Here is a 26,572-nt window from a genome sequence, read left to right as displayed (position 1 = left end):
CAACCTAAATACCCTTCACTTGTGAATGGGTAAAGAAACTGTTCTATATATACACAATGGAATATTACTCAGTCATAAAGAAGAATAAATTATGGCATTTGCAGGTAAACGGATGGAGTTGAATAATATCATGCTAAGTGAGATAAGTCAATCCCACAAAAACAAAGACTGAATGATCCCTCTGATAAACTGATGTTGATACATAACAGGGAATGGGAAGGAGGCAAGAATGGAGAAAGGGTGGATTGAATAGAGGAAAAAGAGGGTTGGGGAGGGGGTGGGAGGAAGGAAAAATAACAGAATGAGACATATGTATATATGTACATGTATGATTACACAAATGTGCAACTCAACTTTGTGTATAACCAGAGAAACAACAACTATATCCCATTTTTGTACAATGAATAAAAAAAAATGATAGGGTTTTACTCTGCCATAAAGAAGACTGAAATTATAGCATTTGCTGGTAAATGGATGAATCTGGAGAACATCATGCTAAGTGAAATAAACCAGGCTCACAAAATCAAGAATGAAATGTTTTCTACATGAAAACTTGAGCAAAATAAGCGGGGAAAGAGGGAAATACCATGAAAATAGAAGGGAGGTCAGTGGAGTAGAGAGCGGGCATTCAAGGGGAGGGAGGAAGGATGGGAAGGGCAGGAACTGTGGAATCAAGTGGACCGAATCATGCTGTGTACACACGAGTTTACCACTGTGGATTCCATCTTTATGTCTGCGTATAAAGCATCAAATAAAAAGCAATAAATAAATAGAAGGAAGATCAGTAGAGGAAGAGGATAGGTGGAGGGAAAAAGCATACTGAAAAGGGTACTAGGTACTGAAAAAGAGCAAATTATATTCCATGTATGTATGATTGTGTCAAAATGAATAATGCACTAATAAAAACTGTCTCACCATTCTTGTTCTGTGGAGCATGAAACTTTCCCTTCAAGTTTATTCATGACCTACTCTTTTTTTTTCACTAGTTCTTTTTAGATACACATCACAGTGGAGTATATTTTGACATATTATATATACATGGAATATATCTTATTCTAATTAGGACCCCTTTCTTGTGGTTGTACATGATGTAGAGTCACTGTGCTGTGTTCATATATGAACGTAGGAAAGTTATGTCCGATTCATTCCACTATCTCTTTAATGTCATTTTTTCAATACATGTGCTTATTAGTATTACTAAATACCAGCAGAGGGTTCTTGGTCTGCTCAAATAACAAGAATAACAGACTGATCAAGGAAAAAGTTGGAGTCCGGAGGACCTAGGCCACCGTGGTAAAATGTTCTGTCCAACTTGCACTTAGCCTTAAGCGTAAATGGAATTTTGTCTTACACAAAAGAAAAACTGGCATAGCTGATGAGGTTAGGGGAAGAGATAGTTTGTGGAGAATAGAGAGAGATGAAGTTGGAAGACTAAGGTGGGACCATTTGACAGGAAGTGTCAGAATCTGGATTGAGAAAGCTCAACTTTATCCACTTGTCTAGGTGTTCCATGTTTTTATAATTCCTCCATTTTTTTTCTATGGATCCTATTGTTGGGCACTCTAGTGGGGCACAAAGCTGCTAAATTTTTGTTTATTTGTTTTGCCATTTCAAGATAATATTATCCCCAAACAACCAGTCCCCCAGGACCACGGATTATAATCATGCAAATTGGATTCAAACGTATTTTCTCAGCCATGCAGAAATACCAACAAGGCCTAAGACTCAGCACCACGAGGCTCAAAGATGTTTTGTTTGACCATTTTGCTGAAAAGGACTTGAAGGTTTATGCAATGGTGAAAGGATTGGACATCTGAGTCTCTGTGTGTGTTGAGGGAACAGCGAACTTTTCTCTTGGGACTCTTGTTTTCATGGAGCTGATAATATAAGCAACCATAAGAATTCATGGGCTGGTTAGCTAGGCTAACACTCCTCTAACCTCTTCATTTAAGTCTGAAGAAAATATTCAATTTTTTTATTGCAGTTTTTGTTCTGTTTTTGTCTTTTATTTATTTATTTTTATATTTTTTAAATTTATCTTTTAATTTTTTACAGACTGCATTTTGATTCATCATACACAAATGGGACACATCATTTCATTTCTATGGTTGTGCACGATGTAGATTCATACCGTTCGTGTAATCATACATGTACATAGGGTAATGATGTCTGTCTCATTCCACCATTTTTCATACCCCTCTCCCTCTCATTTCCTTCTACATAATCTGAAGTTCCCCCATTCTTCTTCCCTCCCCACCCCCACCCCCATTATATACCATTCTCCACTTATCAGGGAAAACATTTGGCCTTTGGTTTTTGGGGATTGACTTATTTCACTTAGCATGATATTCTCCAATTCCATCTGTTTATTTGCAAATGCCAAAATATTATTATTCTTTATGGCTGAATAATATTCCATTGTGTATATACACCACAGTTTCTTTATTTTTTATTGCAGGGTTTTCTTACCTTGGTGCTGGGTAATGAGATTCACCCATGGGTTTACCGTGTCAAAGGCAAGGGGGACCCTGGGGCCATCATCCAGCATAGCTCACAAAGATTCCATATCAGGGTTTGAAGGCGCCCCAAACCAGGCTGATGATAGGTGTTTATACAAGTTCCTCTCTCTACTTTCTTCTTTTCTACATGTATCTTTCTCGGAAACCTCTCCTGGCAGCCAGGATTTCTGTTCTAAATCCCAGGTTTCCAAGAGGACCTCTTAATTTGAAGTGCAAGTGGCCTTACCTTTCGGTGGTTGTACAGTAAAGTGGCTGCAAGGACCAGGGAGTCAGACAAAAGTGAAAACCAGGCAGGTGTGATGAGACCTGTGACTACAGACGTTCTTCCCGTCAATGAAACAATTCTAAGATAAGTTATTTTATGGAACCCCCAAAAGACCTCAAAAAGACATCAACATCTGAAAGGTCACAAAAAACTCAGGCACTCTCAAAGAGTATTAGTAAAGTCTGGGTCATGCTCTTTGGATAGCTCTTCCCAGAATATAGCAGCCTTCGCATTGAGTGAGATGCCAGAATTCCCCCGCAGATTGCTTAGGACCAGTCTCCCTGTGAACCTTGGCTCCCTTTTCAAACACCAGTCATCATTTCTATGTGACTGAATTTGCTATATGTGATTGTGAGGGCATTAAAGCAAAATCATCCAGAGTAACAATTTTGTTTTTAAGTTATATGGGGAAACAGCTGCACCAAAAAGATCAAGTTATTGGGCCTTGAGGAAAGTGACGGTGGGAAGAAAATGAGAAGTAATTTTGTCCTTGCTCTAATGGAGGACAATCTGTGCAGCACTTAGGGTCAAAAGAACATAAAACTTTTCCTCAGTATGAGCCTAAAATGAGAGATTTATGAACTGAACAGGGTGCTTGCGTTCTCCCAGTCAAGATAGAGATGGTCACAGGGCAGGAAGATGGCCTCAGAGGAAAATGTAAGAGGGCAGAGGGGCAACAGAAAAAAATTCCAGAGCTCACGGGGAAAGTATTGGGATAGCCTTCTCCACACACTTGTGGGGACAAACTTCTACTGACTCTTTCAATTGTGTCACCTCCTTCAGGAGACATCTCCATCAGACCCTATTCAAGCCTAACACTCCCAAGAGTCTATACCTGACAGTGTTAGAGATAGACGCTGGCTCAAATTCTTCCTCTACTATTTAATTACATATGAACTGGCAGAGATTGGCTTTCTTAGAGAGGAAGTTCTACTTTGAAAAGGAGGAGAAGACATATTAAACAGGGAAGATAGAGTCAGCCAAGTGTTCCAAAACATATATAATAGATGAGTGCATCATGTTATAAATGCAAATTATTGCTTCTCCTCCCTCTTCTTTCCCTCTGAAGCAGAATTCAGGGAGTGGGAACGAGCCATGTGTGTTTCTGTGAGACCTCCAGGAGAACTGAGTATGTGGTAAAGTATGTAAGCCACTGCAGAAGACAAAGATGACTTTATAAAAGAGGAGTCAAGCTGGGGCTGGTGGCACATACCTATAATTCCAGTGACTTGGAGGCAGGAGAATCATGAGTTCAAAGCCAGCCTCAGCAACTTAGTGAAGCACTAAGCAACTTAGTGAGACCCTGTCTCAAAATAAAACATAAAAAGAGCTGGGGATGTGGTTCAGGTTAAGTGCTCCTGGGTTCAATCCTTAGTACCAAAATGAATGAATGAATAAACAAATAAATAAAAGAGGTAGTCAAAAACATGGTATGATACCTGAAGGGAGTAGGGATTTCTTCAATGACATCTAAGCAGTCAAGTTTTTGGAGAGTTCTTCTCATGGAGTTACACAATTCTCTAAAGGCAGTAATGGACCCTAGGGAACGTCAGAACATCCTGGGCTGCAGGAGTTGGAAACATAAGTTAAATGCGTTTTAAACAGAGAAACTAAAATTAAACCACAGTATCAGAGATAAAAACATTTTTTTCTGGGATCATCACCCAGAATTCCCTTAAGGAATAAATAGGAATAAGAAGACTCAGATTGATGTTGCTGAAAAATAGAATTCATTTATTGGGGGTTGGAGGGTCTGGTATCAGCGGGGAGGTCAGAAGCAACTCCTATTGTCCCTGAAGCACATGCTAGCTCAGGGGGACCTGTGGAAAGGGTATCTGTTGTTTTTTTTTTTTTAGCTAAAGTAAATTACACTGCCTGTCTTTGTATTTTCATGATTTGAAGTGACATTCTATTAAAGGTGTTCCTGACATAAACAGGATTCGGTGGTAATGGGAGAATTAAACAAGAATTATGCTTGGCTGGTAACCTTGAGCCTAATAGCCTTTAAGAATAACACAACAGTCTTTCTTTCTTTCTATTTTTTTTTTATAGTGTGATCTATTCCCACGAGTGGAAACTTTGAGAGTTGAAAAATTATAAATCAGTACCAATGTTTCCCACCACATTTATTTACTACCATCTGTTCAGAAACTTTGTTAGTGATGAGAATTTGGTAGTAGGTCAAATTAATGGAAGTTCCATGTTAACCATGACCTTGATTCTTTGCTAATAAAAAAGTAGTGACCAAATCGTCTTGCCTTTGTAGCTTAATGATGAGAACCTCACATCATTTCTCAGCAAGCAAGGACGGTGAAGTAAACTACAGGAAGAAACAACCGTGACATAGTCCAAAGCTTTCAACCCAGCTCACCTGACACCTAAGAGTTGTGAGGGAATACATTCGACTTGATTCTTGACTAATGGGAGAAGGCTGAAATGAGATGAGTACACAAGGTCATACATCAAATCAATAATCAATATAACTGAGGCAAGCAGTTATACTCAGCAGAGGTAAGGATTGCAGTTTTATTGTAGTGAGTGAGACCACATCTAGCAGAATAACTTGAAAATGAGGTAAAGGAAGAAAATAAGAATTGGGGAGTATTGTGGTCTTTGCTGTAGGTGGTGGTTGTTAAAATAACTAGTGCAAACAGTGCTGAAGTTGGAGTGGGTGTGAGAGGGGGCGGTGGTCAGGTTGGCCTAAAGGTGGTCCCTAAGGCAACCAACAGGGAGCCAGAAAGCAGAGCATATTACCAAATTCTGGAAGATTGTTAAATTTGATAGGTAAGTCTAGAACTCTAAATCTAACCTAAACCAAAGGTATTAAAACTCAGAGAACTTTTCTAAGGATTTTCTGGGCACAGGTAATACTCTGCTTGTTTTCAACCTGAGACTACCCTGAGTTGTGTTGATCATAATACTCACCCTACTAGAGTAAAAGGATATCAAAGTACGTTCCAGGGATCGGGTAAAGAAGGAGAGTTTTAGAACCTACTCTTTGCCAAGAACTTCTAATTTAACTCACATCAATCCTTCTAGTTAATATCACTAATGCCTGTTTTCGCCAATAGAAAATAGGCTCTGAGGGATTGATTGATTTGCTCAGAATGGGATGACTAAGACCACGTCTGCTCTCACGTCTCCCTGGATAGTGTCCATCCAGTAATGACTGTGACTTCTGTGAACAGCTCAGAGGTAAAGCTCTCTGATGCCAAACTTAGTTTCATACCCTTACTGTCAAAGTGTGACCCCCAACCCCGGCCCAAGGCTCACACCTCCTGGAAGTGACTTGGTCAGAATCTGCACTTTAAGAAAATCCCAAGATGAACACAAAAATATATATTCACGTTTTACAAGCTACAATGCTGCCTGACCTTTAGCTTAGTAGGATGGATTAGGAATGCCCAGAGATGCAGTTTTAAACCCTTTGTTATATGGAATACTCTTAAGAATCTGATGAACACTACAAACCCACTCCTGAAAATGAATTAAGCAAAGTGATAACAGACTTGCAATTATTTTCTGAGGGTAAAATCCTAAATCTCATATATGGGCAACTGAATTTGGTGTAGATGCTAGGTTAAGAATTCCTTTGGGACATGATAAGATAGTGGAAAATCAAAACCAGTATTCAAAGTTTGAAAAAAAAAAAAAAGCAAAAAGCAAAAGTCCATTAGCAACACAAATACTATCAAACTGAATTACATATGTATTCGTAGAAGCTTGGCAGAAAATTTGATTTAAGTCACCTATGTGGACATGATATAATCCTCTTCATTTCTCTTCATTCACTTCTTCACAATAGACTTATTAATAGTTATATGAAGTTTTAGTTCTGCTCTGCTTTGGACATTAAATGTCCTCTGAAGGTCCACGTGTTCAAGCTCAGGTCATTGGAGGTGTGTCTTGAAGGGGACTGTGGTATCATGGTCTTCTCTTCTCTCTTTTGATTCCTGGCCAGGTGGTGAGCTGTTTTTCTCTGCCACATGATCTTACCATAATGTCCTATCTTGTCACAAGGTTAAAAACTGAGTCTGTCTGATCTTCAGCTGCAACCTCCCAAACTGAGCCAAAATAAACCTTTTCTCTTCATAAGCTAATTATCTCAGATGTTTTCTCATTAGGAAATGGAGTGACACCTGTCCAAAAGCAAAGATCTTTGATATTGATAAACATGTTTTTCTAAGAGGATATAGGGATACCTCATTCCAAAGGATGGTCAGACACAGTTTCAACTATGTTTTCAAAAACTTTATTCTAATAACTTTAGAACTATTCAGATAACTATAAACTTGGATATTCCAAAACTTTGTCATTTATTAACTATGGAGTGAAACAAAAAAAATTTTTTTTTTGATTTTTGAATAAACTAGACACTTCAAGATCACTTAGGAAAATTTTAAAAACCATAAATTCACTATGTATTGACTACTAATTTGTGCTTTTCTTCCTGTCCTTAGATTTGGAAGGTAGGCCTATGTTTATTGTTAAAAGATTCACTTCTTTGCTAGACAGATTACCTCTCAGTCACCTGGAAGTTTTGTCCAAATAGTGACATCAAAATAGAATATCATCCATTCTACCTTCTTCAATACAGTTTTGATCCTGCCTTAGTCTCTACTAGTGACTTTAGTGTTACTTAATATTTAGTAGTACTTTCTGGTGCTGGGGATTGAACCCAGGGCCTTAGTGTTTGCAAAGCAAGCACTCTACCAACTGAGCTATATCCCCAGCACAAGTAGTACTTTTTTTCTTCCCAATTATTAAAAAATCAAATCCTGTTTTGAATTTTGCTAACACTTCCTCTCTCTTCTTCACTGTCCATACTGCTAGGAAAGGACTCATTATCAATTTCAGGCTGCTATGAGTTCCCCATACAAATTTCTTTACAAAATTCAGAATGATTATGAAGTAGTTGCAGTTTAGCTAAAGTATTAAAAAAAATAAGTCCTTCTAAGTTTATGGATAACTAGAATCACAAACCATTTATTTTATTTACATCAAAATAATAATTTAGGTTTTCTTTAATAACAATGTGATAAAATAGATAAATTATGTGAATAACTAGTACGTAAATTTTAGTAAAATTGAAACATCTGCAAAAGATGCATTTTGGGCAACTACAAAATCATACCACTGATGTAATATTTTATTTTCTTTTGTTTTAAATCAAACAACACATTTCACTAATTTTATTTAATAAATTATTACTTGAGGAATGAACCAACATTTGAATTGACTGAACTATTACACCCCCAAATTTACTGTTTTTTTTTTTCACTATTTTGAAAATTAAATACAAATCGAAAAATAAATTGAAGAACTGAGGCAAGAGCAGTTTCCTCATCTTCACACACACAGTGCTATGTAACTGTTTATTCCAATCTATTTAAATGCAAAACTTTGCAGGAGCAGACCAGTAGAAACAATGCCAACCATTCCCCAAGTTGGTATGAATAAATCTGAGCTCTGTAGAAATGACAGTTAACTGCTTTTGCTGGGGTTGAAGGTGAACCATGTAACCCAGGTCTCTAAATGAACTTCTCTGTAGAGTATACTCATTAAAGAATCCATACAAAATGTGCTAAATGGGATTGCACATGCGTATCATTATTTTTAAAATGGTAATCTGAGCAATTGCTTAAAATTTAAAGCAAAACAATTCTTTTAAGGAGGCGTCCTTACCCTCCTTAAAACAGGAACTGAGCATTGCCCATACCTAGGAATCCTGAGGCATAGTCATAACAAAAGCAAAGAGACTCTTAGTTTTATTGTCTCTACACTCTCTGCAGAGTGAACTTTCTCGGTGTCTTCACTGGGAACTTTCCTCTGTGTTCTCAGTGTCACCACTTTCAAATATTCAATCCTGTGAGCATATATTATTGTTGTTGGAAATAAAGATGATTAAGAAATGAAGCTCATCCTTAGGGACCAGTGGGCTTTGCTGAGAAATGGTGTCCTCTTGGAAAACGAAGTTCCTTCACACGGAGGAAGTCAGAAGCCCCATCGGATGCCCAGGAGTCTTGATTTCATCACTGGAACAAGGGTTTCCTTCCTCTCACCTTTCTGGGCTCAGACACTAGAAGGCTTCTTTGTGGAGGTAAAGAGCTCTTGTGCTTAGCAAACCACGCTCTTTTATCAAACAAAGCATCTCTTCTATAATGGCATATCACCTCTCAAAAAACTATTGAACTGAAAAGTCAAAAATGGCATCTTGTGGCTATTTAGATGAAGCCTGTGGCTGCCTGCTCAATATCTGTTTAGAGGGAGAGATGCTTTGCTGATCCTGACTCTGAACGTGTAAGGTACTGAACCATCAAGGCCAAATGACCAGCAAAGACAATAATGCTTTAAGGGTGCACTGTCTCCTGTTTACTGTTTTGAATTGAGTGCCTCAGAGACAGGGTGACATTTTGGGATGTCACAATGCAGATGATGGGTCTGTGATTTTTACTCTTTTACAAACTTTGAGACGCCAAGAGTTTACAACATATTAAACAGAACAGGTTTCTTTTCAGATGAAATGTTTGAAGCAATGCTATTAATAATGCTGTGTATAACAGCTGCATTTATTTATCCATAAATATGGCACAAACATCTTACTTGTCAAAAAGAAAGGATTTTCTCTTACTATAAAAAGATAATTAATTCAGGCTGGATACACTTGGTGGTGGATTTGCCATCTGGGCAGAGCAAACAAAACACTAGAATAGAATTGTGTGAAGGAATAATATCAAAATAGGGAACAAAAATACATGCTTAAACTTTATTTTGATTTCTGGAATAACAAATAATTTCCCATCCTGAGTATTATACTCATGCTTACTTAAAAGGAAATATAAAAGACAGTACAGTGTAAAAAACACACAGCTGAACTTGGATGAAATTTCAGATTCTTTCTTTTCTTTCTTTCTTTCTTTTTCTTTCTTTCTTTCTTTCTTTCTTTTTTGTATACATCAGTGACAAAAATAAAATATTTCTGAGGCTCCGCACATCTTCTCTATGCCCCAGACAGATAATCTCACTGAATAAAATAACACAGATAAAAGTGCTTTGTGAACGTTAAAGAATCACAAATGACCATCAGCTGGGTCCTTAGGGAGGAGAACCCATAAACACATTGACTTAATAGTTCAACTCAGGAAACAGCTTGGCTGATGAACACGATCCGGAAAACCTTGGACAACGATGGCTCTTGTCCCGCAGGGCCATCACCATGCTGCCGTTCCCACTTCTCCCGCAGGTGGCTAGCTGTCTCTTCTGCAGAATCGTGACTTCCTACTTATGCTCTCCATAAACCCATTGGCTTTGTCCCTCTGAGCCTCTGCAGGGCCAAACTCTGATATGCAGTGTCATTGTGCTTCTAGAACTTTCTCCACCGGGTCACATCTTGCCTCTGTCCACCTCCCACTTCAGCTTTGACCTTAGCGGAACATTGTCATCAGGCTCTTGATCCTTCTCCTATACTCTTTCTCCTGGTGGGAATAACTGGCCTCTCTTTAGCACGCAGTTCTCAATGAAGAGTGATTTTGAAAGTCTTTTTTTTTTTTTTTTCTTGTGGTAAGATTTTGAGCACAGAACAATTCAAAGGTCCACAGAACCTCACAGATTAACCCTGCCCACTCCAGCCTCTTACATCCTGTGTGCTGTAAACACTTGTGTTGATGGTGAACGAGTCATTACTTTGTCGATGCTGCTTTCCATTAAGAAATTCATTAAATGGCTGCAGTGATGAAGCTCGTGTGAGATGATGCTATTAGACATCATTTAATGAAGCTGAGATTAAGTGGTGAGATTTTTTTTTACTCCAACTCCTCCCGTGACAGTAGAAAACTGTCTCCAATTTTTTTTTATGCATGCCAGAATAAGAGTCCTATTTATTTGGGGGTGTGCAGCAGAGGCTGTGAAACCAGCTGATACTGAGCGTGCCAGCTGTCCCTTTCAGCCCTCTCTCCTGCCCTGGATATTCTAGACTTCCTTTCATTTCCTTTCGCAGAAGCAATAGAACAAACAGCAGCCCACCAAGCACTCAGTTGGATACTTTAATAATGTGACTCAGGCTGGAATGAACACTTCATGAGGACTTTTACACAGCTATAACTGTCGTACCTAGCAAAAAGCTTCCACATAGTAGGCTTTCAATATACATGGTTCCAATGTGATTGAAGGAGTGAATTCCTTAATAAGGAAGAGCAGTGATAACAGTGATAATGGAGACAATCGACTTGCAGTGTGACACTGGATTTTCGGATGATAATATTCTGAAAGGGTGGACACTGTTCACAAAAACTAAATGTAAGCTTTTGATTTCTGCTGCTGTGCAGCCATTTCTTCTTTGGTTCCTTTGAAGCTTGTTTCAAAATTTAGGTCTGAAGGAGTAAAACATAAGATAAAAGCCTGGCTCTTTATTAATGATTGGTTAATTTTTCTCCTCTGTTGCATCAGAGAATGCTGTTATGATTAGGGGACTTCTTTATGCAGTAGAGTTTATCTGGCATAATAAATTCCCTAGTGAGGACACAGTTGTCACGAGACACATTCAGAAACACTGAACCAAATCTCTATGGAAATGGGGTTTCCTCTGGGCAAAAGATTTACATATGGCATGCACTATTAATCTGAACTTACCTGTGTGTGCAGAGAGCTACGCTAAGCCCGATATAACAGAAGTAATAAACAATGCATTCTCTAATATTTCTGTGTTGGGTGGGGGCAGAGAGGAGGGGACAATCACATTATTTGATTTCATATTGTATAATTTGGTTCGATGTTATGAATTATTGAATTTGACGACCATAAACAGTAACACATCAAAACATACAAGCCCCTCTTTAAAACTACAGCAACAGCAGCAAAACAATCCCCTTGATTCACTTTCTAAGACAAAGAATAAGATTATATACAAGTAATTGGGTTTCACGGATTCTCCTGACTCCCTAATTATGCACTCGTTCTGCTGTGTTTCTACATCTCCTGCCTTCTAGTCCTTTCTGTTTATTGCCAGAGAGAGTGCAGAGATAATTTCTTCTCATATATCTTTTCTTTGCCTGCAATTAAGAAAATGCAAGAACATAATTCATCAATGTGACTTAGAACTGTAAATCTAATTTGTATTAGGCTTACTTTTACTGCTTGAGATTAGCTATATGATTTTGTACTTTCTTTATTATATACGGTGTGTGGCAAATGTTTTCAGCATTTAGGGCAGTAGGCCAGATAAACATAGGATCCTCTAGGCAGATGACACTGGGCAGGTGAATCGGGGTGGAGAGCCAAAAAGGGCAGAGTTTTAAATACAAATGAAAGATTGATTTTGTTAAGAGTACAAAGCACGAAAAATAAAACTTAAGACTGCTGTAGGTGATTGCTTTGTTTCTTTTGCTGAGTGTTTTAAGAAATTGCAGACATATCCTAAATTTCCTAAGATCAAAGGAAATGATCCAAATTAAGTAGCTAATGTGAGAATAATTATAATTTCGAGCACTGGAAAGTTCCAAATTTTATACCCACTATAGGTACATATATCCAAAATGGGCTAATGACCACTATAAAACATTACTGCAAATACAGCTGGTATTGCGATTTTTTTTCTTCCCCCGATCCCAATGAACTTTGGGTGGGGGACCAACCTTTCCTCTAAGGATTAGATTGGAAACTTGGAATTAAAAATGGTGCATTTTAAATACTTTCCACCAATGGAAAAGCTAGAGAACTTGCTAATTTTACATAGTAAAATGCAAAAAATTATAATATACTATAAATAGAAAATTACAAACCATTATTTTCTATCCAATAACATAGACTCTTACAAACCAGCAGTGTTTTTATTCTACAAACATGATAAAAAGAACATGTACATAAAATACCTCTACTTGGGAAAGCATAACTATAAATGTCGTTGAAATCATTAGTTTTCTGTACACTGTTCTGCTTTTCAGTGAAAGTGTACTATTGCCACCACCACCTAAGATTTAATGGTACACATTCTATACCAGGCATTGCAATGTATTTCTCTAATAACAAGTGCTGTACATATCAATAATTAAGTTACAGCACAAAGCACAAGGTTTCCGCATAGTTCTTCTTCCTGTTGGTAGCCAATTCCTCCTCTGGGTGCTACAGTGAATAGAGAAATAAATAGTGGTCAGTAGTCAGTGGTTCCGCTCACGCACACCAGCCCAGCGATGGTATTGGTCAGGCCCTGCTATGTTACGTAATTAGACTATGACCTTTAAACAAATACTCGCTGTTTTTCCTATAGGAGGTAAATTATCAGTGCGATTTCAAAGGATGAAAAGTACACAGTTTTATTCACAATTTTACATTATGTTACAAATATGTACAATTTCAATAATAAATTAAAAATAAATGAGCAAGATAAGTCTGAGGAAAGTGCGTAGTTAACTTTGTCATTGACATTTTTCTGCCTTCATTTGTAGGAGTTCACATGATCCAAGATCCTGATCTTCTTCTTGCCAGAACATCTTGTTTTGGCAGCACATTTGAAACGCAGAGTGTTTTGTTGCCTCTAAGCATCAGGGAAGATGTTTGTTAATAATAGAAACACTGAAGAGGATCCATTGCAATCAAGGAGGGTTGATGAACATTTGTACAATATGTACAAAACTCTGCAAAAATTCTGTAATATTTTTTTCCTCCAGTTCCTCACATTCCTTGCATCCAGATTCTGTTACATTCTGTCAAATAATAAGAAAGAAGTGGTGAGTATGATATACTTCTTTCTTGGAATATCACATTATTTAAAATGTATGGTGAGGTCTTGAGACATGAGAGTTTGGACAAATTAATATCATAGTAGGAAGAACTAACTATGGGAAAAGAGAATTGGGAGTTTTATGATATAGCTGATCTTTCCTATAATGGATTAAGGTCATTGAAAAAAATAAGCCATGCCTATCAGATTTTCAGCTTAGAGTCAATGTTTTCTTAGCATCTCCTCCTAGCATTACTACAGTGCCTTTGCCTCCCTGCATCCTACACAGGTCCTCTACAAGCTGTTCCTATTCCCTTCACCTTTCCCCACTGCTTCAAATGTTATGCTTTGAGAACACCAAGTAAGCCCTGGTGCTCCTTCCCAGGCACACAGCGTGATATTGGATGTCTCTCTGCTTCTGTTTTTCTGTCCATTAAGTTCTTCCTATTTTAGCTACTGCCATGCATGCACACCTAAGAATATTCAGCTGCTGTCTCCTTTAGGAAGGCTTTCTGAACCCCTGAGCTCCTTGGGGCTCTGCTCCATGTCCTTGTCTCTCAGAACTCCTTGTTTAGACCTCTCTCATATCCACCTCACATTTTACATTCACTTTATGGAGTTTTACCCCCTTTTACACTACTGGACTCTAAGCTGTCCCAGGAGGCCAAGGCCATTCATTTTTGCTTTTCCAGCATTAAGCACAGGGACTGGCACATGACAATCACTCCATCCTAATTGGTTGAATTAATCCACATGGGTGAATATTACAAATTGTTGTTTCAAACACAGTGGCATGAATAACTAGAATATTCCAAATGCAGCAATCATTTTAGAGATCATCTGAACCAACCATGAAGGCTGTGCCAGCAAAAATTAGAATTAGATTTTATATCCATTAAGCACATGGAATTCAGATTCACCAATATTTATCAAGCACATACCATATGCCAAGCACTGTTGATTGCATGTACTACTGTTCTATTTGATCCTGAAAATAATCATGTCAGAGAGGAAGGCAAAGATATTAAGTGAATCAGTTCACTTATATTCAATTGAATCAGTTGAAATTCTTCATATCTAGGTCTTTCGATTGTGCAGACCTGGCCACTTGATCCAGTACACACATTCCACACTATGTCCTGAGGGGGAGGACTGTCAACATACACTTTAAACTGTTCATTCTGGCATGTATTATCTGTCATTATGATATGTCACTCTTTCCACTGATAAGATGAGATAACACATTATGGGAGTATTTTAACCATCTGCAACTTGTGTTTGCAAATATACTGAGTATTGAGTACCTGGGAGCCATTATTCTGGAAACTGGAATAGAACACGGAGAAAAATACCTTACCCTTTGAAGCTGACATTCTGAGAGGAAAGAAATGGACACTAGTCATTAAGTAAAGTGCATGATATGTCAGGAAGTGGGACACATACATAAGGGGGAGGACAATGCTAAAATGGGGAACAGCTTGCATTGTAAGTAGGTGACATTCAAGCTAAAGCCTAAGTAGTCTGGCATTTTTAGGGAAAAGGCAAGGTCTCTAGCCACGCTAGCTCAGGATCACTAGTCTTCGGTTGCCTCTGCCTGAACACACTTCTCCAAAAAACCTGAAGGCTCGTTCCTTCACATGGCTATCACAGTCATCTGAGGTGAACCTTCTCTAAGCTAGTGCCCCTGTTCCTTTACTTTCCTTCTTTATTGCCACTGGAATTAATATACACTTGACTTTTTACTCATTTGCTTATTGATTGGTTGATTTCTATTTCTTCTCTCCTTAAGAGTAGGGGTCATGGGTGTTTTACATACCGTATCTTAAAGACCATAAAGAATGTATTAAATGGCCTGATTTTACTATAACTTCTGTTTATAAAACTCCTTTCTGTTACCTTGCCTTTTCCATGAGTGTTCTACCATGAAAGTCACGGTTCTTTGTCTTTAGGACTCTGCAGAGCTGGCTCCCCCACCTACCACGGGTCCACAGCATGGGTTCTCCTGGAACCCTCTATTGCTTATGTTGTCTGGCGTGTCCCAAACTATACTCCAACCACTAATTATCATTATAATTTTCTAGCATAAGGGAACAGACTCTGGAGTAACTTTGCTTGGGTAGAATTCTGGCTTCTCATTTTACTAGCTGCATGAATTGGAGCAGATGATTTAAGCTCCCAATACTCCAGTTTCTACACCTTTCAACCAGAATGAGGGTCACTAAATTAAAAAAAGATATAAGGATAGTGATCTCACAGATTTATTTTGAGGATTAAACAAATCATCAAGTTAAAGCTTTAATAATAGTTCCTGGCACACAGTAGAACCCCAATGTGAGTTACTATTACTGATGCTTGATGTGATTATGTAATCAGATTAATGTTTATCTGATGCACTATTTGGTTCACCACTGTGACTGACTGTAGCTCAGAAGCACTGCCTGGCATTCATCATTCAGCAAATGTCCATTTATCAAATCAATCAATGAACAGTTGAGGACTGTGTGTATGCCATGTATGGTACACTTTTGGATGCTACTCCACTAGAATGAATTCTTCCTCTGGAGTGCCGTTGAGCAAGCTCTACTTGTCTACTGATGAATTCTTGTGATCAAGCCAAAAACATCAGATGGAGCTCTGTATGACTATTGGACAACTCACCCCATTAGAAGATAAACTGCTGTTTGCTAGGATGATCAGGTTTTTTACTGTTTCATTAATGTCCACATTTCTGGATTCATGTGAAATGACTCCAAGCTCCAGAAGAAAGCACTTCATTGCTGTTACTTTGCAACTGGGCTAGAAATAAGAGTTACAAAGAGCCATTTTGAAAAAAAAAAATCTCATTACTCATTTTCACAATGATATGTTTTTGATTTATAAAAATCAAGCCAAATATTTTATAAAGAGATACAATGCCTATAAAAGATTTTACCTAGGAATCAGCTTAATTTTTTTTTTTTTTTGTCTTTGAAATCAAAACCAAAACTAACCAATTACAACCAAGAAAGATGGTGCTATTATACAGGAGAACTAACTTAAGACTAGGAAACAAGGATGTATTCAGTTGTCTTTTGTCACTGAGCATGTTTCCCTTGTGGAAAGAGTAATAACACTGGTCCCAGAATTTCTGAACCTCAGGACTGATAATGAATCAGTAAGAATTTTGGAATCAGACCTATGTTAACATTTTAAATAGGGTAGCGGCTAATCACACTAGTCCCAAAATTTCCAAAGTTCCAGAGGCAGAGAGGACTCCAAGAAATTTATGAGAAAAACCAAGCAGGAGTAGTGTTTACGCAAAGTTTGGGCAAACTGAAAAGGGACCTCACAAGCAAACCACAAAGTATGCTTTCCACAACTGTTACTTAACAAAAATCTAAACTTACAAGAAAAAAATATTAAATGAGAATTTAACCATGACCTATTAGACTTCAGGTACCCAATGCCTGGCACAATACCTGTGTCCCTACAAGCATTTATTAAATGCTCACCGAATGGATGAATAAATGGACACCCACGTCCCAGCCCTGACAATATTCCTTAACCCCCAATGCAGCTGCTCATGATTGAAAGGTAGACCTTATTACCATGTAAGCAATAATAAAATGAGGTTAGGAATGTTAAGTGACTTCTAATGTAACACAGGTAAGAAGTGGTTGACTCAGTTTAATTCTAAATTTCAATCTCAGAGTCTTCCAACAGCCCACAAGTTGCAAGATTCTCTTGTAAGAAAGGAACCTCAGGATGCTGTGTTGCTGATTCACTGACTGCTTTCTGCTTAGGAAAAAAAAAAAAATGCACAGAAAACATGCTGAAGCCACGGGAGGATGACAATTTCCATGTGCAGCAGTGCTACTCAAGTGTTTGATGGACATCTGTTTTTCCTGCTTTTTGGCTACAGCTTCTTTCCAATGCTCATGAAGTATTAGTGGGGAAAAAAATCTATTTCAATGAAGTTCTAACTGGAGAATAATAGAGAGGACACTATTTTGAACATACACAACACAGAATTTGTTTTCCACAAAGTGAAATTGAGAATTCATTTCTTGGTTTTAGTGATAATCCAGGAAGAAAAGACTAAGAGCAAAACCAAAATCCTACAAGCCCTAGGCAATGTCAGTGTATTAATGAGACCAGTTCATCATTTTTGGAATTCTGGTAAGTTTTATGGATTATGTTTATATTCTCTCATAGAGAATACTTAGTCAGAATGCTCTTCTGACATATGTAAAGATCCATGCAAAATACAGAACAGGAATACCCCTAGGCAGTTTGTACAAAATGCAATTTGAGATGGTGATGCATGACGGCTTAGATATAACTGACATGGTGGATACTTTTAAATTGAATCGGTTAGACTGACTCTAGCATCATGATTTAACCACATCACAAAAGCATACACTATATTTTGTTTGACATTGATGTAAAAGGCTTTTTGTTTTTGTATTTTGATTTGGCACCATTATAAAAATAGCATTTATGTAGCTCTTTGTCCCCAAGCCCCACAACCTCAACAATCACTTATAAAGTTCATAGATGTAAGGACATAGAATATGTTCTAAGCATACATCAAAGTGAGATTTAAAAGCTACATATATTTCAGTGTTGAAAATATGCTTCTTTGCTATTTGAAAACTAGAAAAACAGCAATTTTGAAGGAAAAAAACTCCACTTACATGGACATCACTCTCCGTATACAAAGTAGCATCAATATGTATAGACTGAAAGGAAACAAAATTAGATAATGTGAAAAACTATGTCCTGATTTAGATATCATGAGAGCAATTTACTAAAAACAATAAATTAAGCTGTTTAAATCACTTTTTAAAAGTTTGGGATAATTTCAGATTCATACACAACTGTGAAAGAAAACAGAGGGATCCTGTGTACCCTTTACCAAGTTTCCTCTAATAACTTGCATAACCTTCATACAATATTACCACCATGAAATTGATGATGACGTAATCCACCTACCATGTTCAGATTTCACCGGTTTTATGAGCAATAATGTGTGTGTATACATGTGAGTGCAGTTCTATGTGATTTTATCTCAAAGATTCACATGACCATACCACAGTTAAGATACACAATTATCATCTTCCTGCTATTTTGGAGTCAAACCAATCTTCCTCCCACACATCACTCTTCAACCCACTACAGTATGGTATGTTTTCTTCTAATCTGTAATTTCAAGCTGTCTATGTCATTATACTTGAAGAAGCTTATTATAGATAGCACGGCTAGCCCGAGTTTTGATATCAACTCTGCCTTTTACTTGGTGGAATCTCTCCTTTTCTTCTATGAAGCCAATATTAGGATTGCTGGATATTTTTGCTACTGTCCCCAAGGTCCCTGAACCTCCCTGCCTCCTTTTATCTCCAGTATTCTATCCCAGGTTAACTGTCTTGCCTCTGTCATAATCATTCTGCTAATGAGCCTCTCCAGTTTGTTCTGTTTCAGTTATCACACTTTTCAGTTTTTTAATTTCCAACTGGTTCCTTTTATATTTACTTCTTATTTGCGAAGGCTTTCTATTAGTTTTACTTGTTTCAAGGATATTTGTAGTTGCTTTTTGAAGCATGTTTATAACGGCTGCTTTCTAATCCTTGTCAGCTAATTCAAGCAACTGGTCCATCTTGATTGTGATGTTCCTCTGCTTGGTATAGTGCTTTTCATTGATATTGTGGTGCTGTGGCTATCGTGTAAAGAGACCCTGGTCCTGCTTAAATCCATGTTAAAATGCAGTCAGCTTCTTCTGATTTGGCAAGTTCTGACCTACTTCTTATGCTATGATTCCAATGGCAGAGAAGTTTTCAGGATCTTTATGGTGCTAAATAAAGATGGGCTCCCAATCATCTGTTTGGTGTCACCTACTGGGGTAGAAGGAACTTATCCAGGCCAGGCTGCCTGGTTCTTAGGCAGAGAGTGGGATACCCAAAGGCCTCTGGGATAAAGTCTACCTCTCCAAACTGATATTTTGTGTGAGGTCCCTGCTCATCGTTACCTACTGATTCTACTAGGCCACCTGGTATCTGTAGGTGGGAGAAGGGGGTCTTTAGTCTACAGACAAGACATCCTTCCCGGGGGTCAGGTCCACCTGTGTCCCCTGCAGGTGCTACTAAGATACCTGGTTTCTCTAGATAGAAGAAGGGAGTTTGACCTGCGGAAATTAGAAATATTCAGGTAGGCCACTTATAAATTAAATTTTAAAGATAATCGGAACCTAGAAACAATAAGGAAAAGATGTATTTTAAGGCTTTAAAAGGCTCATAAATTTCCACAAAAAGATTATTGTTTAAAGTGACACTTTAAGGTTGACATAAAAACCTAAGGAAAAACGTGCACCATAGCAGTTATACTAGCTATTCATGGAAAAAAAATAAGTACTCACTTGAATAAGATTTTCGATTTTTTTCAAATCAATTATTACATCATGCCAGTTGGCCTCTGTTTTAGGAATACCTGCGCTGATACAGCTGGGGAGAAAAAAAAAAAAGAAAAAGAGCAAAGCACTTTGAATGATACAATACTGTCCTGCTAAATACTATAAGCAACAGCGCAATCAAAATGTTTTTATTCTGACCAGTGTGAAGATCAGTGTTATCCTAGTCTCTGTACATTCAATAGTCTTGTAGATGAACAGAGGCATGGAAAACAGTGCGCCTTGACACTTTAGGTCAATTCCAGGACTGGCCAATCTTGAGCATTAAAGAAAAGTCTAATTAATGAAGCAGAAACAATGCAAGATATGTGACCATGCTTAATAACTATTCTTGAATGAATTACTAGTATTTTTTAGGTAGAGGCTCCATGAGCTTACTAAGCAGATAAAAATCTTAAAGTAGGCAACAATGATTTTCACTTAACAACTGTGACAGTAAATGTTCTTTCCAGTATGTTCAGTTCTACGCTGCTCACATACAGTTTCCTTCATACACATTGCAAACTTTAGCCTGATCTGGGCTAAATGATCATATACTTAGTAACTTTGGTAAAAATCAAAATTTAATATCCAGATGAAAGATACTGACCAAATAACTATGGAACAATGGCTAGAGCTTCAGAAAAAAAACTGTCTTTCTCTGATGGATCTTGTACAGAAGTATGAGAATCATTGCTAATCTAGCTTATGAGGAAGATTTACCTCTATGGTTCCCCATACCATGATGCATTGGTAGAGGAAAAGTGAACTGGGATCAGATTAGACAATAATAGTTTGGGTGCTGGGGACCAACTGGGTGCAGTGTATTAGCTGCATCTAAGAGAAAAGAAAAAAGTTAATAGACATGGAAAGATAATGTCCGTTTATAAGGAGAAAAAGCAAAAGGTCTAAAGAAAGAATGAGACATTGTAAGCTGAGCTAGGATAGTGATCAAAGGACAGGAGAAGTCGTGTTAGGGACGAATGAAAAGCAACATGAGGGAATCCTAAACACCTACTTTTTACTGCTATGACAGTCACGCAGGAAGGAATGGCACACTTTCAAGTGTATTTGGAAATGGAGAGGCCCAGTTTATTGGCGGGGAGTACTCGTTTGGGATCTTAGGAGAATAGATAAACGTGCAGTTGGCTGTTCACCCAGACTCCTCTGAGCTGCTGTGATCTGCCCCTCAAGCCCCATATTCTCAGTTCCTAGAGGTGAGAGCAAACGGACCATTTTGCTGGGGACCAGTTTCATGGGGAAGACATTCAGGGACAACGGTCATGGCCTTTGACGTGACGATTATGATACCTAAAGATAAAATTACCCCAAAATGAAGACGCGAATGCCGGCCTCGGTTAAAAAACGACTATTGAGAAGTAAACACACGTAGCACTGGATGGAAGTAATTCTCAAATGTGGTTTCTGAAAAATATAATCAGAGACACAATGGTACAATATTTTCAGTTGAAAAGTTAAATGTAAAACAACATTGTATCTTATTTCTAGGCTCAAAGTGTAAAGTTATCATCATTTCATAGTTAACCTTTTTTTATCAAATAGTGAAACTAGAATTTATTTTTTTTCTTTATCCCCCACTTCCAAATCTATCTCTATGCTCAAAAGTCTTTAATAGGTATTTCTCTGGATGCACATTTTTGATAATAATTTAACAAAGTTTACATATTTAGTAGTATACTTACATACCAATGTCATCACTTAATTTTTTCTATTATCTTTCAAGTCCTCTCATCCTTCTTTCCTTTTTAATAGACCATCATATTTTATGCAGCACAGATTAATAACATGCATTAATAACAAGGTACTCATATATTAATTTCATGTAACAATTTGAAAATTAATAACATGCTAATATCACTTGGAAAAAAAGCACATAAAAATGAAGTCAACTAAAGATATTTTATTCCATTCTAAGAGCCTCTATATAATAATTTTTCTTGGTGATTTAGGAAAATCATTTATCTCAGACATTCCCAGAGTTTCAATACTTTTGCCTGACTCTTTTGTGTTTTTAAAGCTTTTATAGTTCTGCGCTTCAGTTAGTCTCCACGGAAGAGATGAATTATTCTCAGACCTTGCCCTCAAAGACGGCAAAATTTACTGCATAGACAGACATTTAAAGAACAAAATAGAGTGGGATGAGTGAAATAATGCATTTACAGTGACACGAAGAGCCTAGCAAAATTGTTAATCTTGTTTTTAAAACTCCGTTTAATTTATTTTCAAAATAAAGACAATCCTATGTGAACAGACATCCGTGACATCCCAAGGTCTTCAGCAAATAATCGTAGAACTTGTTATGAAGTGTCTGAGATTCAAATGACCTTTGAAAGAAAAGTCCACAGGCTATTTTCATCTATTTTTTTTTTTTTCTTACCAAAATTCTCATTACTCAATGCCAGAGTAAGTCCTCAGGTATTGAAGAAGAGCCTGCTATGGCAATGGGTTCCCAGCAGCCATCCATCCAGAATACGTCCTGCAATACAATTCCAAGTAAAGGACGATTCATTAAAGTCACAAAGAGACGTTTTGGAAAGAAAGGGAAGAAACTGATATTTAATGAGAACCTACTTTTAAAATGGATATTCCCTGCCATATGTACCACGTTCGATCCTCATGACAGTCCTGTGGGGAAAGGTAAGCAGCATTGGGGTAAGCTGCCCCATCCCACAACCAGTGTGTGACAGCCAGATATGGCATCAGGTTTGTCTGATCACAAAGAGCAAGATATTTTTATTAAACTATGACTCTAAACTGAAAATTTCTGAAACCATATAGTGAAAAGTAGATGCATGGAAATACTTATGACCACTCTTTGACAATCCCCTCCAACAGCAGGAGCTACTCCCATAGACACTGATGAATGTGTTCAGTCTTTAAAATAAATCATTGCTAACTGAAACATCATTTGAGAATTTCTTAAGTACAAAATTCTATTTTTTTATAATTTAAGGTATGTGAAGAATGCAAGGGTTCAAAATACATTCACTTGCAATCCATTAAAATATTTAAAATAAAATACAGAATATGAACAATTTATTATTGTCCTGTAAAATATATATATATATATATATATAATAGTACATATTTATTGGCTTTATCAACACACATACAAAAAAAAAAAAATCAAAATCTGCCACATCCCCTGAGATAAATATTCACTGGAACCAAGTTTCATAAACTCAAATAGTTCAATTCTTATGCTTTAAGATATTTCCAAAATATAAAATGATTGATTTAAAATCTATAAGGCATTAGTCTTAAAAGGAAAAACTGCCATTTATCAAGGTATTAAACAAGACATTATGAGGGTATGTTTGATAGGAATATTTTTCTGTGAGAACATATTAAATCTAATCTTCCTGTACATCTAACCTAAATGACCCATCAATTGATTCATTTAAAACAACGAAATTGCTGTTCTTACTGTTCTCACTTCATAATCATACCATCTACCTTATTTTACTGTTCATTTTTTACAACATTGTAAAATATTTCATAATCATAATATTTCATAAATATTTTTTATATTTCATTCAAATTCTTTCTAGTTCTAGTATTCCAAATTCTACATTTTTTCAAAAAACAATGCTATTTATTGACTTGGGATTGAATAATGAATGCTAAGAGTGATGAAATGTTTAGTGTGGCCTTAGGAAGCTACTTTAACAGACAATGGAGCTTTTGATCCTTGACTTTTATAGCAGTGACCCTCACTGCCATGCCCAGCTACCTCCTGCTGGCATAAGGAAAAGACTAAGTGCGTTAGCCAGAATGCTCCACGGTTGAAAGCAGGTCTCAAGCATGACGGAATGCAGTGGGAAATGTCCTCAGAATCTTCCAACAACATAATCATAACAGAAAGCAGTGTAGCTGAAAGGGAACATGTTACAGTGTTGACTGGCATCTGGCAAAAGAACATACGTAGATTTCTGGGTTGAAAGCAACCAACCTGGCAGCTTTCGAGATAGCCTACCTACCACATACTATTATTCTATGGACCAACGATTCTCCTAAAAACACATGTGTTTTTTTGTAAGTGGATGTAATCCCTGTGGTGGGGGGGGGGTGTTAAAAAAAACACTGAGTTTTTTTCTGGATTGGGCAAACCATCACTGTTTTAAAGAAACAGAAAGTGGTAATCATTTTCAATAAAGGGCCAGATAATAAATATCTCAGACTTTGTCAATCTCGTGGTCTTGCTCATAATTACTTGATAAGACCACTACAGTGAAAACAGCCATAGATAACACATGAACGAATGGGTTGGACTGTCTTCCAATACAACTTCATATTTCAAAATGGGTGACGGGGCCCTGGATCTACCAATAACCTATGTTAGTAAAAAGTTTACTTGTTGATGATCTCTGAACCCTATGCACTTCTCCATCAGTCCTAATTTGAATACTGAGAAAGTAATTATTTTCAAGTGTCATTACTTTTACTAGCATTTTTTTTAACAGTAATTGCTTCTTTCAAATAAGAGTCTTGGCTTATTTCACTTAGCATGATATTCTCCAATTCCATCCATTTATTTGCAAATTCCATAATATCATTCTTCTTTATGGCTGAATAGTATTCCATTGTGTATATATACCAGAGTTTCTTTATCCATTCATCTGTTGAAGGGCATGTTGGTTGGTTCCACAATCTAGCTATTGTGAACTGAGCTGCTATAAACATTGATGTGGCTGTGTTACTGTAGTTTGCTGATTTTAAGTCCTTTGGGTATAAACTGAGGAGTGGGATAACTGGGTCAAAAGGTGGGTCTATTCCAAGTTTTCTGAGGCCCAAAAAACCAAAGGCCAAATGTTTTCCCGATAAGTGGAGAATGATATATAATGGGGATGGGGGGTGGGGAGTGAGAGAAGAATGGGGGAACTTTGGATTATGCAGAAGGAAATGAGAGGGAGGAGGTTATGAAAAATGGTGATGTGAGACAGACATCATTACCCTACGTACATGTATGATTGTACGAATGGTATGAATCTACATCGTGTACAACCATAGCAACGAAATGATGTACCCCATTTGTGTACAATGAATCAAAATGCAGTCTATAAAAAATTAAAAGATAAATTAAAAAAATAAGAGTCTTCCTCAAACAAACTCTACATATAATATTAAGACTAAAACACAAATCATTATAAGCTACATTACCAGAGGCTATTGCTACATTTTCAAAAATTAATTCATACAAATAAAAGACCTGAAGTGGGTATTTAACTCTTTTATAATGCTCCACAACATACTCAAGGGTCTTGCTATGGTCTGATTGTCCCTCAGATGTTCAGGAGCTAGAAGCTTGGTCCTCTATGTGACAGTATCAAGAAGTGGTCTAACACTGAAGAGGTGGGGCTTGTGGGATGAAGTTAAATGGTTGAAACTGTGCCCGTGAAAGGGGCAGATGTAGGTCTCAGGGACCCCAGCTGTTTCCGTGAGAGTGAGTTGTTATGAAAGAGCAAGCTCGATTCCAGAATCCCTTGGGCTAATAGTCTCACCACATGATCTCGTCTTCTTTAGTGCACCCTGTTATTGTGATACCACCTACCACGAGGCCCTTGGCAAATGCCAAACTGATGGGGCCACCCAATCTAGAACTTCCAGTCTCCAAACCAATGAGCTAACTAAACCTCTTTTCTTTAGAAGCATTCAGCTTCTGGTGTTTTGTTTTAGCAATAGAAACATACTATTATAGGCCTATAAATCTCAATTTCAGCAAAATCACAAAAACAAGTGACTAGTTAGAATATTTCTTCTTTTAAAAAATATTGTTTAATACAAAAGTGTGTAAAATACCTAAAAGCATGCTAGGAATAGCATGTATTGCATAATTTGAGGATTTAATTACATTTGGCTCCTTCTCAAAACCATTAGCTTCTTAGCTCAGCTTGCTTCCCTACTCCATGAGGGTCCTGGTCCTTGCAATGCTATCCCAAGTAGCATACTAACTTCCCAACATACTTCATCTTTTTCCAACATACATTTTGCTAATTTCAAATTCCAACTGGCTAAATATTTGTGGAAAAAAATGAATGACATTATAATTTCATGAGTTGTAACCTCTAAAAATTATAAAGATCTGAAATCATACCTACTACCTTATGTGATTACAAATCAATAATAATGATATTGAACTACTGAATACTGAATTACAGTAATTTCAATAATATGGAATCACCAATCACTGCAAACTGCTAATTATTTCTTACTCTCCCTAACATCCTTGCCTGCATTTTTAAGTCAAGTTTATCAGGGTGCATTTCAAGATAATAAAACCCATACATTTTAAGCACATACTATGCAGAGTTCCAATGATCTCTCGTTCTCATGAAATCAGCACCATTGCCATGATATAGACCATACATATAACCACAGAAGATTCCTCATGCCCCTTTGCAGTCATTTCATCTTCAACCCCAAGTCAGTTCCTGGTTTAACCATGTACTTCCAAATAGCAATGCAGAAAGAAAATCGTGGATAATGATGTGGAAAAAGGAAGAAGCAGCCAAGTCATACTATGATTATTATTTTATTTGGGTATTTGAAACATATTCATGCTGACTAACTGCAAACATCAAGAGAAAATGTAACTATCGAAAGAACAATTCCCAAACTCATAAAACAGGAAG

At 37.2% G+C, this 26,572-nt stretch overlaps 1 protein-coding gene across 3 annotated transcripts in view; it reads right to left on the bottom strand.

The window, feature by feature from the left end:
• Positions 1-13,065: 13,065 nt before the first annotated feature.
• The window catches only part of IL15 (interleukin 15), a 73,127-nt gene continuing 59,620 nt past the window's right edge, over positions 13,066-26,572 (bottom strand). For all 3 annotated transcript variants that reach the window (XM_079154843.1, XM_079154844.1, XM_079154842.1), the window contains exons 2-7: positions 22,318-22,416; positions 21,247-21,344; positions 19,890-19,974; positions 18,175-18,219; positions 16,157-16,294; positions 13,066-13,481 (exon numbers count right to left, since the gene is read on the bottom strand). In XM_079154843.1, coding sequence (XP_079010969.1) covers positions 13,371-13,481; positions 16,157-16,294; positions 18,175-18,219; positions 19,890-19,974; positions 21,247-21,344; positions 22,318-22,329 — 489 coding nt within the window. In that variant the 5' untranslated portion in view covers positions 22,330-22,416 and the 3' untranslated portion in view covers positions 13,066-13,370. The remainder of the gene's footprint in view (positions 13,482-16,156; positions 16,295-18,174; positions 18,220-19,889; positions 19,975-21,246; positions 21,345-22,317; positions 22,417-26,572) is intronic.

Source organism: Sciurus vulgaris, assembly GCF_902686455.1.
Source record: "Sciurus vulgaris genome assembly, chromosome: 9".
Taxonomy (NCBI): domain Eukaryota; kingdom Metazoa; phylum Chordata; class Mammalia; order Rodentia; family Sciuridae; genus Sciurus; species Sciurus vulgaris.
This window is presented reverse-complemented; position numbering and strand designations above follow the sequence as displayed.